Raw genomic sequence first — 18,437 nt, forward strand, 5'->3', positions numbered from 1 at the left:
TCTCCAGCACTAGACACAGCTCGGGCTCAGGGCTCCGTAGACATAAATCAGTAGGAACTCCCTGACACCTAGATCAGGTACCAAGGCGCCTCTGCAGTGTGGCTCTCCGTATTCCCGTTACACAGAGGAAAGAAAGGATGCTCAGAGCAGCTGAGCAGCTCCCCAGCCTGGCAGTCAGCACTGCCCACGGTCTGTGTCCATAACTTCAGCTTCTCGAGTTTCGATCACTGTAGACTGGAAACAAAAGCTTCATCTATACTGAGTATAGATTTTTTTTTCTTGCATCTGTTCCCTAAAGCGTATAGCAAACAACTATAAACGCAGTTGTTTGGCCATGACAACTCAGTCTAGCGATGATTTAAAGTGTGGAGGAGGTTATATGTCCATTAAATGCAAGTGCCACGCTCTTTTTTTATAAGGAACTTGAACACTTATGGATTTCTGTATTTAAGAGGATAGTGGTTGGGGGACCAGTCTTCTTTTATACCAAGGAATGAGGGATGACCTCACCTGTTAGCTAAGGCCGGAAGGCAGGTGCAGGGCAAAGCCTAGCTCTCTACCCTTGGCCCTTCTGCCTCCCTGTGCCCTGCTGCCTCAAACCCCACACCTTCTGCTGCCAGTCTCCTGATTCACACCTCCGAGGACAGAAGCGCTATTTGCTGTTGGCTTTCACACCATCAACTGCCACTTGTAAAAAGTGCTGGGGAAGCCCAAACAAATGCCGGGTTATTCTTCTCTCCCAGGGTGCTCAACCAGCCCCCCAAAGTCTCCAGGAGGTCACTGACCTTTAAGTGTGTATAAACAGAAGGAAGTGTCAGAGATGTGACCCAACCCATGACCCACAGGGGTCTAGGGCCTGAAACTTGTTGCTCTCTGTCTTTGGGCAAGCCCAAGATGTTGTCTGAGGGGGGCACCACCCTGGAGAGCTGCTGGATGTGGGACACCTAGTGCCACAGTTCCATCTTCAGACCCCAGAGATGCAGACAGACAGGCTTGCTGGACATTAAGCCAGGCTGATTGGCACAGACAGGAACGCTCCACCCTCAGGAACCTGTCACGTGGTTCGATCTGTCTGTTATTTAACAAGTATCATGTTCAGGAACAGAGGTGACCAGAGGGTGGAGCCCAACCCCAGGGCTGCTGTAGATCTGGCTGTAACACAGAGAAGCACCCCAAAATGTAGTCTGGGGTGGAGAGAAGCAAGCGGCTAGCCACAGATAAATTACAGGTGAGAAGAGAAGCCAGTACCTTGGGCCAGGCCTTATACTGTGGTTGTATTGTGTAACATGGAGGATACTGTAGCACAGACTATGTCTTGGAGCCCAGCGGGACTTTAGACATCTTCAGGTTCCCCCAGAAGTAGATGAGGAAGCTGACACCAAGAGACAGGAACAAAGTGACACCCAGGTCCCTTTAGACCAGTGACTAAGCAGGCAAGGATCTCACAAGCCTCTCTGAATGCCTAGGGAAAGTGAGCTGCCCTGACCTCCATCTTGAGTTCCTCGACCCTCTGTGTTCTGCCATGAGCACTCACGAGGGTCTGGAGAAGAGCAGAGGGCTGTTTTGTAGCAAAGCTGCACCGCACACTCCCTGCAAACCAAGCTGTGGCTCGGTGGACCCAAGGGACCTTCTTACATATCTGCAGCACAGAAGCTCCTGGGCCTGGCACGATCCTGGTGCCTGGCTCCTGTTACAACTGCTTCCTCCCCTCTTCAGTAGCTCCCCAGGCCCTGGACAGCTGAGAGATGCCAAGTATACTGCATCTAGCCACAACCTCCATTCCGAGGTGGCAGCTTGGCAAGATAGCTGTGTAGAAACAAAACGTAAATAGCAACCCTTATTGTGCTTTTTAAATTTCCCAGCACTTTGTTTATTGTATTCTAGATTGATGGGGAAAAAAAAAGTCAGAACCGCTGAAATCCAATTTTATTTTCCTTTGTGTGTGTATGTGTGTTTGTGTGCGCGCACATGTGTGTATGTGTGTATGTGTATACGTATGTGTGTGCACATGGGAGTGCCCTGCTCTGTCACCCTCTACCCTATGTATTCCTCTGAGGACAGCATCTCTCACTAAAGCTGAAGCTCACCTGCTGGACCAGGCTGACTGGCTGAGAGACCCTGAGGCTGCAGGGACTTGTAGCCATGCCCACCTTCTCTGTGGGTACAGAGGTTACAAACTGATGTTATACTTATGTTGGTGCAGCAAACCCTCACTGAGCCACCACCCAGCCCTTTTCCTTTCCTTTTGTCAAAGTACCTAGAATATTAGCAACTTCTTAGAGCAGCAGTGCCTCTAGCAAGAGAGACATGGGTGGAGACAGCTTGACGCAGGTGCCATTTAACCCGGCTGCAAAGAAATTTAAAATTGTTGGACTTTTCACACACCAGGGAAGACTGTTGGGTCATGAGGCACAAGTCAATCAAGTTTAGGCCTCCATCGGAGCCCTGGAGAAGATCACCTGGGGTGTGTGTCTGTGTGTGAAATTTCCTAAAAAGCAGTTGCAGTTTGGAAACCTTTTGGTCTGAGCTTTTCAGTAAGCATGAGACAGCTGCTGGCTTGGAGCCCCAGGGACTTGTGAATCAGACCCTGTGTGTTTTGCACCCACACAGAGCAACCTTTGTGAAGGACAAGGCAGCCCCTCTCTGACCATGAAGTGTCCCCCTCCCCCGCTGTTTACTTTGGACCGAAGAGCTCATTTCATCAGGGCCTGAAGCTGTGGGGAGCATCAAGCCGAAGGACAGAAAATAAACCCAGTTTCGCAGGACAGACCTAGATCTGGGACAAACAGAAGCGTGAACCAGCCACCCCCACCCCTCCTCTCTCCCCTTCCTTCCCTTCCTCCCTCTCTGTCTGCACAGGAGCAGAGGCTGTAGAGAAAATCTTCATGGGGTCCTCACCAGGCCACCACCACTGCTTCATTTGGTGACAGGGACACATCCCCACTTGGTTTTCACCCATAGCTGGTTTTTAATTAAATGTGACTTTTTCTCGCATCTGTTCAGAAGGCCGGTCCCCTTTGGAAGTGGCCAGCACAAAAGCAGGGGCAGACTGGCAAAGGGGAAAAGCAAACAGAGCAGAGCTACACAATCCCCCTATTCTGGCGAAGAAGCCAGTGCTGGCAGGCCTCTGCCAAAGGCTGCTCCTTCGAGGTCATTGTCCCTGGAGACTACTCTGCTGAGCCTCTGGAATCCCCACCGCTCACAGAGCCTAACTAGGTGGCCAAGGGTGACCCCTGTTCCCAGCAACAACTGGCTCAATAAGCTTTTGTTCTCTCTCCTCCCACCCCTGCCCCTTTGCCCCTCTCTCTCGCCCGCAGAGATCTGTGCGGCTGACTGCGGTGGCCACGGCGTCTGCGTAGGAGGCACCTGCCGCTGTGAGGATGGCTGGATGGGGGCCGCATGCGACCAACGGGCCTGCCACCCTCGCTGCGCGGAACATGGGACCTGCAGGGATGGCAAGTGTGAATGCAGCCCCGGCTGGAACGGCGAACACTGCACCATCGGTATGGCAAAGGTCCCAGGGCATTCTGGTTGCTCTGAAAGACACTTGGGGGCCAGCCTGGGCCTCCACTGCATGCGGATTAGAGGCCAAAAGTCCTTTCATCTGATGGCATTATGACTGGCTTCTCCTAGACATCAGCTGGGTTTAAGCGCACCATCTGTCATTTTCCACACACGTTTCCCCCTCCCCCACCCCGCCGCAGTTGCCTTCCCCACATGGCATCTAGCTGGTTAGCAGGTCTTGCTGTTGAGCCCTTCCCGAGCTCTTTGCCCAGAGATGAGTCAAGTGGCGGCTATGGGCAAGTGCCATTGCCCCGCTGAATCTCGATTTCCTCACCTATGGGATGGGGAGAGAAAGGCAAGGAAAGAGCTTGGCACAAGCTGGCACACGGTGGGGCGCCCAACATGTAAGCCATCGTTAGCAGTTTCATCATATGGCTGCATGGCTCCTCGACGTGCCCAAGGCTCCGAAGAGGCCTCTAATCCCGGCAAAAACTCTTCTCCAGGGTCTGTAGGCCACATCTGCATTTCTCTTTCCCCTGCCCCAGGCTCCCACCCTGTCTGCATCTGTCTCCTTTCTCCTCCCTGGGGGCTGCTCTGCACCAGGCCCTGCTGAAGCAGCACTGTCGGCCGCTTTCAAAACAAGCTGATCACTTCTTCCCGTCTCTCCGCCTTTCCTGCTGGCTTTGTTGATTTTAAACACAGCCAGACGTTTCGCTTGGTTTATTATCCTGGAATGAACACTCACCAAAAGCTCTTTATTGGATCGACTGCTTTGTGTACGCATTTTAACTTCTTCCCTTTCCTCCCCCCCCCTCACTTTTTTTTAGAAAAGGTTTGTGATCAGATGGTAAGCACATGGTTTTTATAAGGCAGGATTCCAGGTGCCTCTCAGTATAGAAAGTTACCCCTTGGGTCTCATAGAAATGGCAAGAAAAGCCCTAACTTTTGAGAGACAAAGGAATTTTAAGCAAATGGTGCTACCTTGTATCCAGTCTTTCTGTTTTGCCATTACTTCATATCCTTGGTCCCCTGCAACATCCCCAAGTTAATAAACAGGTATGGAACATGTTCTATTTATTAACAATAATGGCTTCTAATTTTTGAGTATTTATGATGTGCCAAGCACTGTGCCCAAGGCTCTAACTGCATTATTTTACACTTCTAACAGTGCGAAGAGTTATGGATTATTTTCTCTTTCTCCGGGACCTGGAAGTAAAGGGCGTTTAACCTTTGAAAACAAGAATTAGAAGCTTGATTTCTCCCCTTCCAGCTGTTCGCCCTACGGTCCTTTGCAGCTGGTTCCCAGGTGTCCACCGGGCATCCAGCTCAGGCCCTGGCTAGAGGCGGGGCCCTGTTTGACCAGTCAGGCTCAGAGTCCCCCCTGACTTTGCCTCATCCCATGCTCCTCATAGATCCTTTCATATAGGTGACACAGCTTTCTCTTCCGCACAGCAGACTGTGCCATCCCGTCTCATTATGTGCTTCTTGACAACTTCTGTAAGGTTATCCTATCTCAGGTCTGTCTCAGAATTCTTAGTGAGCCTGGTCGTCTGAGAGCCTCTGCTTTCCTCTCTCCTTTACTCCGAGGACAGCCTAAACTTTCAGCCTCTTAACCTGGAAGTTCATTCCCATTTAAAGAAAGAATCGGGTTCCAGAGAATGGCTCAGTTAGTAAGCTGCTTGCCTTGCCAGCGTTAGGGCCTGAGTTCAAACCCCAGAATCCATGTCGAAGCCAGGTGTGGTGGCTGATGCTCATAATTCCCACGACGGAGTGGTGCAGGCAATAGGATCTCAGTGGCTAACCGGTGTAACCTAACTGGTGAGCCCTAGGCCAACAAGAGACCCTATCTCAAATAAGGTGGGTGGTGTTCTTAAGATTCTTCTATGGCCTCCATGCTGTGCGTGGGCGTGAACACACACACACACACTTTTGTTTTTTATTTTTATTTTGAGATAGACACACACATACACACACTTTTGCTTTTGTTTTTGATTTGTTTGGGTTTTTGAGGTAGATATACATGTACACGTACACACACCGCACACACACACCACTTTTGTTTTTGTTTTGAGATAAGGTCTCACTATGTAGCCTTGGCTGTCCTGAAACTCACTATGTAGACCAGGCTGGCTCCCAAAATTCCAGCGATCCACTTGCCTCTGCCTCCTGAGTACTGGGATTAAAAATGTGCACCACCACACCCTGCTCACACACACATTTTAGAAACTCACAGAGAACACATTTTCCATCTCTTGCTTATGGAGTTCTGAGTTTGCTTTCCCAAATTCCAAGAGGTAACTGCCCTTTATAAAACAAGACCTCCCGCCCATGCCAAATGACAGCAAGGAGGGAAATCCTCCCTTGGTCTTGCTGCAGAGGATTGGTGTCAGGATTTGTGGGCAGGCTGAACCACACCTGCCGTAGCTATTCATCAGACCAGCTTTAAGAAAATCCCATTTACTTTGGTGCCAAGAAGCTCTACCATCCTTTCCACCTCCCCTGCTTGCCCCATTGTTTCCCTTTAAGAACTGCTTCTTCTTGGATTGCAGATGGTTTTTCCTTTTAGATAAGAAATACGTCAAGGTAAATATGCATAGCCAAAGAGGAAGGTTGACAGTCATAAATATCAAAAAAAGGAAAAATGCCACAGTACACAGAGGAGGTCAAGGGCGAGTCACAGTGGCTCAGATGAAAGGACTTGGGCTCGGGATTCTATTCTCTCATTGTGCGATGAGCGTTTTCTTTGTCCTCGTGTAATTTCCCTGCATGGCTCCCTTCTCTTTTTGGGTCTCTGCTGTGGCCAGCTGCATCCCTGTGAGAAACCCAGCACCCTCATGCTGAAGGAACACATTAGTAACCTTGCAGGATAGAAGGGGTTAGGGGTTCAGCTTAGACAATGATGAGTAACCCCCTCCTCGCTGAAGTGGTAGGAAGGAGAAATCCCCCCTTTATCCCTGTGAGCATCACCTGTGGGAAAGAGGGTGCTGACGTGAGAGACATGCCAAGCCATCAGTTCACTGTTACCAGAGCCGCTCACGATCCTGAAGCTAGAACCTACCCTGCAATCCAGTTCTCTCCCAACGAGAGCAGATGCTGGTACCCGTGATGCCCATTCAGAGACCTCCTTGCCGTGGAAGGGATCAGACTCAGGGTCTGTTTATCTAAACATCGCTACCCTCCGCAAACAGGAAGGAGTGACATGTTTACCATACAGCAGGAAGGAAGTGCATAAAGACGGAGGAAACTCTGGGCTCTTTAAGCCAAGTCCCCAGCAGAAGAAGCGTTGTCCCTCAGGGACACTTCCCAGAGCAGATTGTTACAGTAGACATCACACATCTTCCTTTACGGATTTGGTTCCCCCCCTCACCCTCCCCGGATCTTTCAAGGAAGCTGCTTGTTTTATCTCCAAAGAGGTTGGTTTTCCAAATAAGAGAAAACACTGTCAATGGCATCTTCTTTAATGACCGTATTGTTTTTACTCTTGTGAGAATGCGCCCCACGGGGCCCCTCCCCGTCCCATGCCTTAGGTGAGGAATCACCCTCTCTCAGCACGTAGTGGATATGTCTCTGGTGAAATTGCCACAGGAAAACCACATGATTGCCTGGGACAGTTTCTCTCTCAACGCGTCACAGAGTGAGCAGCTGGATGATGTCACTGGCGATGATGGAATTCCAGCCCTCTCCTCCACCTCCCATCACCGGAGAAGTAGTCCACCTGAAACTGCCCCCCACCAAAGAAAACGGGATTCTTCAATTTTGTTTTGCTCCCTCAATACGAATGCCTTCATTTGCATATGTGGGGGTCATTTGCATATATGGAGCTACGGTTCCTAGTCTAGAAGCTAAGGTAAGATGGATTGACTTGGCTCTGTTCCTCAAGTGTATGTTTCATACACAGTCATCAGAAGTGCGCTTTCAGATGTCTGTTCCAGGAATGTTATGGGTCCCGCCAGTCCAAGACTTGACCTCCAGTTTCTTAAGAAAAGTTGAAAATCATTGTTAAATTTAAGGTGTTTAATTTTTCCCCCCCTGTCTTTGAAAACACATACATTTTGGATCAATTCTACGGTGATTATTTTATTTACCTCGGCGCCCCCTCATCTATGAAACCTCAGAACACGTGTGGGAAATGCCAGCTTCTGATTTCACTTATAAAATCCAACCTTGACCCCAAAGCTGTGATGACAGGAGATGCCAGACATTCAGAATTATTTACTTGAACTTCGGGAGAGCCGTCCAATCACATAAATCCCGATTCTTAAACAAAAGCCTCTTCTGGGAGGAAAGACCAAAATAACACTCGGGTGACACAATCACCTGAGTGAGCAAAACCAGACTCCATGATGAAGGGGAATTTTCAAGAAAGCCGCAGAATCTTCTAGAGTACCTTGTCCACTTTCGAATGGGAGTGCTCCGGTTTCACCTCGTAATCAGATTTGTCCTTCCACAAGAGCTCAGAGCCGCTCAGGAGGTGTCAGCACCCGGGTGATGACCCTATGCTGTTCATTACAAAAGCTATCTCTCACAACAGGGCCTGAGAGCCCACAGGAAAGAGGGGGGAGAGAGAGAGAGAGAGAGAGAGAGAGAGAGAGAGAGAGAGAGAGAGAGAGAGAGAACACAGCGATCCCCCTGGGGCTGTCAGAGTCTGAATCTGACTGCTGGCGTCTCCTGGAGATGTGTACCTGTGAGAAGGGTGGGAAACCAGAAGAAAAGAAAGGAGATTTGTGGGGTCATTTCAGGGTAGGAACCACTGACCCCTCATCTGCCAGTTCTGCATTCAAGAAGAAGAACAAGGACCTGTTGGGTCTCAGTAAGAACATCACGTTGGTAGTTGGTATCTGCCAGAAAGACATTCATGTGACGATAACCTCCACTCCAGCACCTGCTGTATGATCTCTACTTCATCTGTCATATGAGCCAGTGATGCAAGGGTTAATTGTGAACCCCAGATTCTTGGGGAGTGAGAAGGGGAAGCCTCTCACCATGTTTGAGGCCTTGATAGAGGCCCCAGTGCTCCTGGGAGCTACTATGATGGAAAACCCTTAGAAACAAGCCTGCATGTTCACACCAGTGGTTCCAGGAATACCAAAGAGACATAAAACCACTCCCCCACCCCCGAACTTACTGGAAATGACTCTGTGCTACTGCCGGTTTCTCCGTCTTCTCAGTGACAAGGAGATAGGAAGAGCCCAAGAACACCTGTGCAACAAGGAAATAAAGGAAATACCTGCAGCCTGTGGGGGAAGATGCTGCTACCACAGCACCTTCATCTTGGAGCCCTGAGTTGAACGACGCAGAGATCTCACGAACACCTGAACCCACCTTCCGAACCACAAACTATGGCAGGCCACCATCTTCTCAAAATACCTTCACGTCGTGGATCTCAAGATGGTGGCACTTTAGAACATTCCTGTCAAGATGTCCAGTCAGTAACAGTGTGGGCTTCTCCTTTGTTTAAGAAAATGGCATGGGACTTCAAAACCCCAGATGTCGCTTCCTTTTTCTACAGCCTGAGATGAGGAAGTTTTGTTCCCTTTCCAGAGAACTCTTGGACTTGGCCATGACTGGTGTTCCCAGCCTTTTTAGTCGGTGTGATCTCTGGTGTCACTGTGTGATCTCTGGTGTCACCGTAGCGTAGACTCGGGGTTTGAAATTTTGAAGGTCCATTCTTTCTTCCCGAAAACCCCCACTGAAGAGAGAGCCCTCTGAAGTCAGCCCTGGCTTTCAGGAGATTATCCCGTGGAGTATACCTCACCTTCGGGAGCCACGGTTGAGTCTGGAGACAATCAAGAAGGTTTTCTGTTCAGAAAACTCCCTCAAAGCCTGAGCTGCACAGCGAGGTGGTCATGTGGATCCCAGTGAGGGGGACCCATCTACCCAAACCCTTGGGAGGGAAGTCACAGCTCGTGCACATGTCCTGTGCCACTGAGGCTAGAGGAGTTAGAAGAACGTTGAACCAGGCAGGATCCTCCACAGGAGCTCTGCGTGTCTGAAAGCGAAGAAATCCACCAGGGCCGGGACTTTCTATGCATTGCTCTCCGATGGCGAAGCTCCAGGGCACCACACAAGGCGATGGCTACAAGATCTTAGACCGCCTTGCAAACTGAAATGAGTAAACTATTAGACAACTAAAGAAACAGACGATCCAAGAACGAGTGAAGTTCTCCTCTCGGCCAGAGACCTCCTGGCAGTTTTTGAGATGGGCTTTCCCCGTGTTTCTTTTCTTTTTTTCATTTGGGTGGTCCCTATGTTTGCCATCCCATGGCTCCGTGTATTCACTCCTGCTTAAAAGCCATTCCCCTTCATAGTACCCCCTTATGTCCTCCTGCACAGAGCCCACAGCACCTCCGTGGATAAAGGGATGCTTGCGGGCCCTGTTAAATCACCTGCTCCCAATTTTCCACTTGGCTATGTGGCTTCCTGATGCATATATCATCATAATAATTACTACAGTGATACATGAACTAAGAACAGAGTCTCTCATCTACCAGTATTGTGATGCAAACAGATAGATGATAGATAGATAGATAGATAGATAGATAGATAGATAGATAGATAGACAGATAGATAAATAGATAGATGATGGATGGATAGATAGATAGATAGATGATGGATGGATAGATAGATAGATAGATAGATAGATAGATAGATAGAGAATAGATGGGTAGGAAGGTAGGTAGGTTGGTAGATAGAGAGATAACAATAGCAATGGTACCTGTCTACCTTTTTTATGAAGTGAGGAAAAAACAGTCTTACAGTTTATACAATCATTTGGCTTCCAGATAAAGCCACTCCATTATTATAGTTCAGTCCTGTCTCAGGGACTTTTGAGTCACACATGAAATCAAGCTGAGGATGGGGTACAGCCTACCTGAAGGCATTCATTGGTTGCTTTAAAAGACTGTGCCTTCTGCCTGGCCTGTATGAGAACCCAGAAAAAAGAGGTGTAGAGAAACCAGAAAAGTAAACCTCTTCCACACCCCGACGAGGAGTGTAGAATATGTACTGTAGGCAGGAACTGAAGAGATTAGTCCTGGGTATCCAGACACATACCACGTGTACACATTGGGTTTAGAAATCAGAGCAATGTTTGGCAGATATCCTTACAAGTAGGCAAGACCTTAGAGTGTCATATAATTCAAATAATCCCTCCATTGGAAAAGCCAAGCATCCATCATTGTCTATTGATAAGACATGGCCAGATTTCCCTTGCCTTTCCCACTTTCCACAGTGACATCCATCGATCTGCGCCTCACATCCTTCGTAAGATGCACAAAGTAGGGGTACGTCTTACTTGGCATACCCCACATTCTGCATTCGAGTCTGTGTAGACATGCGTGTTCCTGGATAATTTTCAAATGCCAAACAGATGAGCTAGCAATGTTTTTCAGCCAAAGTCTCAACCTAGAACCCGGGTGTATAACAGAAATTAGGCAAAATTTACAGATCTCCAACCTCTAATTTCTCGGGACTTTGTCTGCCCAAATAATTTGTCAGTATAGCTGCTTCCCCTTGAGGGAGGTCGGCCATGGCTCTGGGTAGCCCAAGGGGTTAGCTGTAGTTTCCCGTGACCGTTAATGAACCTGACAAGGCAGGACTGTGGCCACTCGTGCAGCTTCCCAGACTCGTTTCTTCCGTTGTCCTTCTCCATATGTCTTCTGCTTTTACGATCACATTTCCAAATGCCTGGATCCCAGAATGAGTTGACCATTCCTTTGGGCTCTTCATGGAGAATGTGCCTGCTCTCCGTCCTTCTATCCCATGTCATTTTGTCTTTGGTTTTTCATCTTTGTTTTCTTTTCCCCCCACCATGACAGTGGCCTGTCCCAAACATTGGGCACCACCCTGACTCCCCACCCTTCCCTGGTGTCTCCTTAACACTTAGCATGGTTACACGGCAGGCCGTATTACACTTCCTTGGTCCTACCTTAAATGTCCTGTCTTTTATCTCCCAAGCTCACTATCTGGATAGGGTAGTTAAAGGTATGGTCTTCCTCTATTTTCCTGTTGTCTTTGTGTCTGTGTTTGTGTGTGAGCGTAAAAGTCATGTGCATATAAATATGTATATAACACACCATTGGCATGACAGTGTCTACGTGCTGCCTCCTCCCCAGCTTTGTCACAGTAGGAGGGTGGGTTTGGGGGGGTCACGGAGCGGTGAACAGATGGAGAATGTTGTGCTTTGCCCGAGTCACGTGGAGCTGTCTGTGACATTACCATTGTGTTGCGACCCTTCCATCACCCCTGCACCCCACCCCCAGACCTTCCCACCCCATCTCATGTCACCCCACCCATTCCTTACGGCCTCTGGCCCATCAGAATTCAGACACTAGGGACCAGCCTGGGTGGCCTGGGAAAGGAAGAGGCTCAGGAGCAAGAGAAAGCAATCTCGAGGACCGCATCCTGTTAGTGCTGTGTTCCTTCACCCAGCAGCCACACGGGGCGCACCCACTGTGTGCTAGGTCCACATGCCAGGCTCTGGGAACGAGAAATAGACGGCAGTCTGGGGAGAGGGTGGCCTATTGCTCGCTGTCTGTTTTGCTTTACAGAGAAGGCCTGGCTTTGGTAAGTTTGTTCTTCCAAGAGGATCCCCTAATGGCAGCGTGATTTGTAATTGTCAAAACATTGATGTGGCTTAGGTGATGTCTAATTCTCCGCAAAGACCTCAGAGCCGTAATAATAAGGCTCAGGTTGAAACTTTGAAAAGAACCCAGCACTTCCTAAGGAGAAGCATGACGTCATAGCTTTTAATCCTTGGGTCTAAACACAATGCCTGTGTCCATTGGTTAAGGACTTGTATTCTGTAATCAGCTGAATCCCAGCTCCCACACTCCACAGCCAGAGTGACCAGGGGGCAGGTGACTTCCGTGTCACATATTCATCTATAAGATGAGCAGGCTGGAAGTTCTGCCCCACGAGGGCAGCGCGAGGGTGGCATGAAGCAGTGATCACCAAGCACCAGGACCCCGGTGGGGATGTCACTCAGTAGATTCAAGTGGCATGATGCCGTCACCGTGCCCTTATTCTTTCTCTTGACTTGAAGGACTCAGAGAGCGAGATTAAAATCCAAAATTGTAATAGAAAAGGGTAAATTTGCTGTTTGTAAGAAAGACCAGCAACTTTAAAAAAATTCAGGAAAAGGTGTGGGGAACTGTGTTACTACTCTTATTGTTGCTATGACCGAATGCCTGAGAAGAAGCCACCTAAAGAGAAAGCGTTTATTTTAGCTGACAGTCTGAGGGGGATATTGTCCGTCATGGTGGAAAGTGTGGCAGCAGGAACATGAGCCTGCCAGCCCCGTTTCCTCAGCAGTCAGGAAGTAGAGAGAAGACAGGAAGTACAGTTCACTCCACAAGCCTCAAAGTCCACCCCCAGTGGTCCTCTTCCCTCCAATAAGGTTCCACCTCCAAAAGGTTCTGCCGCTTTCCCAAGCAGCTGGGAAGCATGTGTTCAAATGTGAGCCTATGGGGACAGTTCACATCCCAACAACAGGGACCAATAACAGACTAAATGCTTTTCAGCTGGGTCAGCCTTGCCCCTGCAGCAAATGTATTACTAGGACCCAACCAAATGGATAGGAAGCAAGGTTTGTTGACTTTAATATGCTGGCCTTTGCTGAGAACAAAATCATGCCAGCAGGAAATAGACATATCTCAGTGTTCTCCTGGGACAAGCGTTCAATGCAGTCACCATCAGAGTGTAGACTAAATTCATAACGGAATCATTACTCAGTGGACCGCTCCCTACCGTATGGAGTCCTTTGCACCCATGAGTCTTGAATCCTTTTAATTTTTTTTCAAATGAAGCAGATTTAATGCTGCCCATTTGGGTGAAAATGGAAGCTGAAGTTGAGCGAGTTTTTGTGATTCACCCAAGTTACACGTCTGGGAAGTCATGAAGCCAGAACTTTGGACTTTCTGGTCATATCCAGATTTCCAACATTTTATATTCTGTCATCATAAGTCACCAAGAATGTCTCATAATTCCCAATATTTTACGTCCAAATCACATACGCCAACTGTATCCTCCCTGGGAAGTAGTTTACATCTTCCTCAAGCTCTGATCTGTAGTTCAGAAAATTCCACCATTAGACCTTTATTGGGCTGAGGTCAGTGAACCAGAACTTCCTTTAAAAGACAAACACTTCTTGGTAAAATCTGGGCATGTAGCAAACCCCACATGGCCAGTGCCCTAGTAGTGTAATGGGCACTGATTCTCAAACCCGGTTCGGAGATCTGCACCGGCCTGCTTGAGATTTGTCAAAGCAGAGCGGTTGGGTGGGGAGGTAGCTCAAAGCCCATTTCTGTTCTCTTCCCACTTGCGTTGGTAGAGCGTAAATAATAGTCTCTCATCTAGTCTCATAAGCTGCCAGGAAATGTGGATGCCATACAGTGGCAATGGCCCTCTCTGCAGGGGGTCTATAGTCTCTCAGAGAAGACTCAGAAGCAAATAATCCCAACCAGTGTGATGAGAGCCCTGCTGGTGGCTTGCAGATTGTGGAATTTGACATGGGGTTTAAGAGAGCTATGGAAAGTTTTTTTTTTTAAAAAAAAGAGGGCAGCAGACATTTGTGATTTAGGGGGCTCCCATTAGTCTGTTCTGTGGAAAAGGAGTTGGGGGAGAACATGAGGAGCAAGGAGGTCAGTTACATTAATGCTGTCATTGAGGTGAGAAAAGATGTCGATCTTGTGCAGGGAGGTGGGCGCGGAGATGAACGGTGCAAAGGACAAAACGCAGTTAGAAGGGCATGCGCTGGGAAGGGCATGCGCTGGGAAGGGCATGCGCTGGGAAGGGCATGCGCTGGGCGGGAGGCATCCCGCTTGCTACTCCGAGAGATTCTGAAAGGTCCCTGGCCACGCCTGATGCTGGGCAGCTGCAGAGGTGATATTGAGACGAAGTGGTCCCTTGTCATTTAAAGGGCATCGTTTCTTTTGAAAAGCTGAGCCCTCCTCTAAATCTCCAGACTACATTATTTTGGCTCCAGCAAATGCCTGGTGTGAGCCCTTCCATAGGGGACTGTTAATGTCACACGGGCTCTCTGAATTATTGATGAGTTTCAGGGTTTGTGGAATTAACAAGCTTCTCCCATGGGGAAGGATGGGCACATTGCTTTAAGAAAGTCAGCAAGTCACCCCAGAGGAGGCCTCCCCATGCTAGCTAATGGGGTGGGGGGCGGGGGTGATGGGTGCCAGAAACAAGTGGACCTACTTCACTCACAAGTACCCTGAGGCTGTTCTGATGCCAACGTACTGCGTAGGTCCTCAGGGTGGAACTTGGGTCGTCTGAAGAAACCGAGAGTGGATAAAGTGGCCCCATATTAAGTGTTCCCCTCCCCTGGGTGCCTCTGAGTAGCACTAAGTGTGTGCAGTAGGCAACCGGAGGAATTCACAGGAACCCAAGAGGGGTGCCCCAGACAAGACTATCACAGCAAGTATGTGGGGGAAAGAGTTCCAGGTCCAAAACAAAAAGTGCTCTGGAAACAAGCAAGGGGCTTTCTTCAGTGAGGTGCTAACATGAAGTGTGGCTAAGGCCGAAGTGTTTGCTGAACTCACTGGACAACAGACTCTGCGTCGTCTTTGGTCGGTTGTCATGGTTGTTGGAATTGTTTGTGTCAGGGTCGTTAGCCCTGGCTGACCTGAAACTCTGCATAGCTGAAGATGACTGGGCTTCTGTATCTCCTGCCTCCACCTCCCCGGAGCCGGGACTCCAGCTGTGCGCCACCACACCCAGATTTTACACACACACACACACACACACACGCACACACACACAGTCTACCCACTGATCCCCACACCCAGCCCCTGAAGCTTCTCTTCAGAGACCCCTCGCGACCAGTCCCTCACAGAGTTCCCTATGAGAATGAGTGTTTAAGGTCTTAATCCCCAAACAGATATGAGTGGCACAAATTTGTTATCTAAGGGCTTTGAAGGCTGAGTTAGGAGGAGGATCACAAGTTCAAGGCCAGCCCGGGCCACATAGTAAAACCATTTCAAAATAAATAAATAAATTTAAGTTTAAATCCTTCCAATGACATAGGTGTAGAAACACAGTATAGAAAATGCAGGCAAAAGATATCTCCCTCCACCCATCAATTAACATGCAGTCTGGCATCCAGTAGGTGATGCATAAAACGTGTTGAGCTTATGAATCGATTGATTGAATCTGATATTCTGTCCTTCTTCATTGGTCAGTTTTGCTAGAAGTACCTATGGATTATTCATGTTATACATCAGGAAACCGAGACCAAGACAGGGGAGGTAGCTTTCTCAACCCTCACCAGTCAGCGGGAAGAAGCAGAACCCATTCCTCTCTGATCTGTTGGTTCATTTGAGCAGGTGCATGGTGAGTGCCTGCTGTGTGAAGGCGCCAGGGGAAGCCCTGATGCCTTTATGGAGTCTGTATTCTAACAGAGGGAGTGAGACCATTGAACTATTGTGAAATTAACCAATAACCAGAGTGACTGTCACCAGAAGGACAGCCAGCTATGGACGTTTGAGGTGATAATAGGATAGGCTGGGACTCATGACACTGCCCGTGTTACACCGATGCCAATTTTGTGGCATGGTGACCCCACAGCTACGTCCCTAGGGTGCCCCTTCACTTCAGAGACGTTAGTATTTGTGAGACCTAAACAGTGGCACAGTTTGAGCAGCAGAGGGTTACTTTCCAGCGAGTGCAGCTCTTAGTAAAGCTACACAAAGCTAAAATCCAATCCAGTATTAATGGTCCTTATATAGTAAATGCCCCTGTACAGTCAGCTCCCATGCTTACTGGGCTCAGTAACCGGCATAAACCATGTCATTTAATCTTCTCGGTGCCTCTTTCATATCTACAGATATGAAAACTGTAGTTCAGAGTTAATGTGATAATCTTCCCATGAACAGAAAGTCCAATGACCGTGCTAAGATCTGAGCTGATGCCAGGCCATGGTGGCACATGCTTTTAAACCCAGCACTCAGGAGGCAATGGCAGGCGAATCTCTGTGAGTTCGGGGCCAGCCTGGTCTACAGAGCAAGTTCTAGGACAGGATCCAAAGCTACACAGAGTCCCCATAACTACAAAACATATTTGTTTTTCAATTAAAAACTTGAGACTAATGGTGTGAAATTGGAACCTCTCTGAAAAATCTGGAAAATTATTTTTTTAATTTTTTTTTGTTTGGTTTTTCGAGACAGGGTTTCTCTGTGGCTTTGGAGCCTGTCCTGGAACTAGCTCTTGTAGACCAGGCTGGTCTCGAACTCACAGAGATCCGCCTGCCTCTGCCTCCCGAGTGCTGGGATTAAAGGCTTGTGCCACCACCGCCCGGCTGGAAAATTATTTTTTAAAAGTGTGGTGTTCTCTCATACACACACACAGCCAGGTTTTGTGTATGAATGTGGGTGCATGCAAGCTACAGCATGCTTGCAGAGGCTGGAGGATAGCCTCGGGTGTTGGTTCTCACCATCCATCTTATTTGGAGCAGAGTCTCTTGTTCATCATGGTATCACCAAGCTAGCTGGCCCTTGAGAACCTGGAGATTCTCCTGTCTCAACTGCCCAGCTCTAAGTAGATACAATGAGATTACCGTATCTGGCTCCATGTGGATTCTAGGGATCCAAACTCAGGACCTCACATCTACACAGCAAGTGGCCATTTCTCCAGCCCCCAAAAGTCTCCCCTTTGAGGAATAATCTGTGCAAAGCACCTAGCCCAGGGGCCAGCCATGGCAGACCCCGAGTACATGGCAGCTGTCATTGTCCTCGCTGTCCTGAGGCCTCTACCAGAAACACACAGCCCGCAGACCAAGTCCACCTCGTCACAGATTTTTGTTAATCAAGTTTATTATAACACGTTGTGCTCATGAGTCACGGATAGCCTGCGCCTGCTTTGGGACTACAGTGCCAGAACCGAGTGATTATAATAGCTACCTTATTATGTTGAGCCCTCCTAATTCCCCTACGTTATAATTAAAAATATTGGGGTTCAAAAAAATTTAATAACATGGCCGGGTCCCCTTGCCACAGAGTCATAGAGCTGGCCTTTGGTGTGGCTTCCAAGCTCGTGCTCACAAAAGGTCCTTTCTGCGTCTTATGAGATGCTGTGTCACGGCAAAATAAAAAGAGTATCTTAATATTTTTTAAAGCTTTCACCTTCTTGCTCTAAGATGAACCCCAGGATGAGTAGTTTAATTAAAAGCAGTCCCTGGGTAGACGGGCAGAAACGTGAGACTAACTGAAAGGCAGGAGAGGCTCTGCTTGCTGAGATCACTCTGGGTGACCGATCATGGCGGCTTAGTCAGAACAGACCAGTCAGCTGCATGTCACCCACTGCTCCTAGCACCCAGTTTTACAGCTTTTCTTCTTGATCATCTTTGAGGATACCCTCCCTCACATGCTCTACGTCTTCTACTAAGCTTTCTGTGTGATCCCCACTGGATTCCCCACACGGAGCCACTGTTTCTTCCTTTGAGTGGAAAGGACGGTGGTTGCATTGACTGGTTGGTGTCTGCATCAACCATCTCAAGAGGAAGTGAACTTTTTTGGTTTTTGTTGGAATAAGAGTCAACTATCCAAAGCTCTTGAGCCATAATGGTATTTAATCTTTGCATGCTAATTTTAATATTTTTTAAGTCCTTGAAATGCTAGTCTCAGGTTCTGATCTATCAGCTGCTCCCTGAGTGTTTGTTTATATGTGCCAGGTTTGTTGTCCCTTTAAAAATAATGAGTCACAGAGCCCAGCTAACAGAGTGCTCATTCAGCGTTCACGAAACCTGGGCTTTAATCGCCACTGCTGCATAAGCCAGACGTGATGGTGCACACCTGTAATCCCAGTACTTGGGAGGCAGAATCGGGATGATCAGAAGTTCAGGGCCGTCCGCAACCACATAGCAAGTGTGAAGTCAGTGTGAGCTACGTGGGACCCTGTCTCAAAAAGAAAGAAGGAAGGGAGGGAGG

General features: G+C 48.5%; 1 protein-coding gene across 5 annotated transcripts in view; it reads left to right on the plus strand.

Annotated features, from left to right (window-relative positions):
- Tenm4 (teneurin transmembrane protein 4) overlaps positions 1-18,437 on the plus strand; it is a 362,508-nt gene that overhangs the window by 251,835 nt on the left and 92,236 nt on the right. For 2 of the 5 annotated variants that reach the window (XM_038313737.1, XM_038313739.1), the window contains exons 13-14: positions 3,318-3,503; positions 11,461-11,487. In XM_038313737.1, coding sequence (XP_038169665.1) covers positions 3,318-3,503; positions 11,461-11,487 — 213 coding nt within the window. Of the gene's footprint in view, positions 1-3,317; positions 3,531-11,460; positions 11,488-18,437 lie in introns of all 5 variants that reach the window. The other 3 variants (XM_038313735.1, XM_038313738.1, XM_038313740.1) reach the window with 2 other exon arrangements.

This window comes from Arvicola amphibius, chromosome 12 (genome assembly GCF_903992535.2).
Source record: "Arvicola amphibius chromosome 12, mArvAmp1.2, whole genome shotgun sequence".
NCBI lineage: Eukaryota > Metazoa > Chordata > Mammalia > Rodentia > Cricetidae > Arvicola > Arvicola amphibius.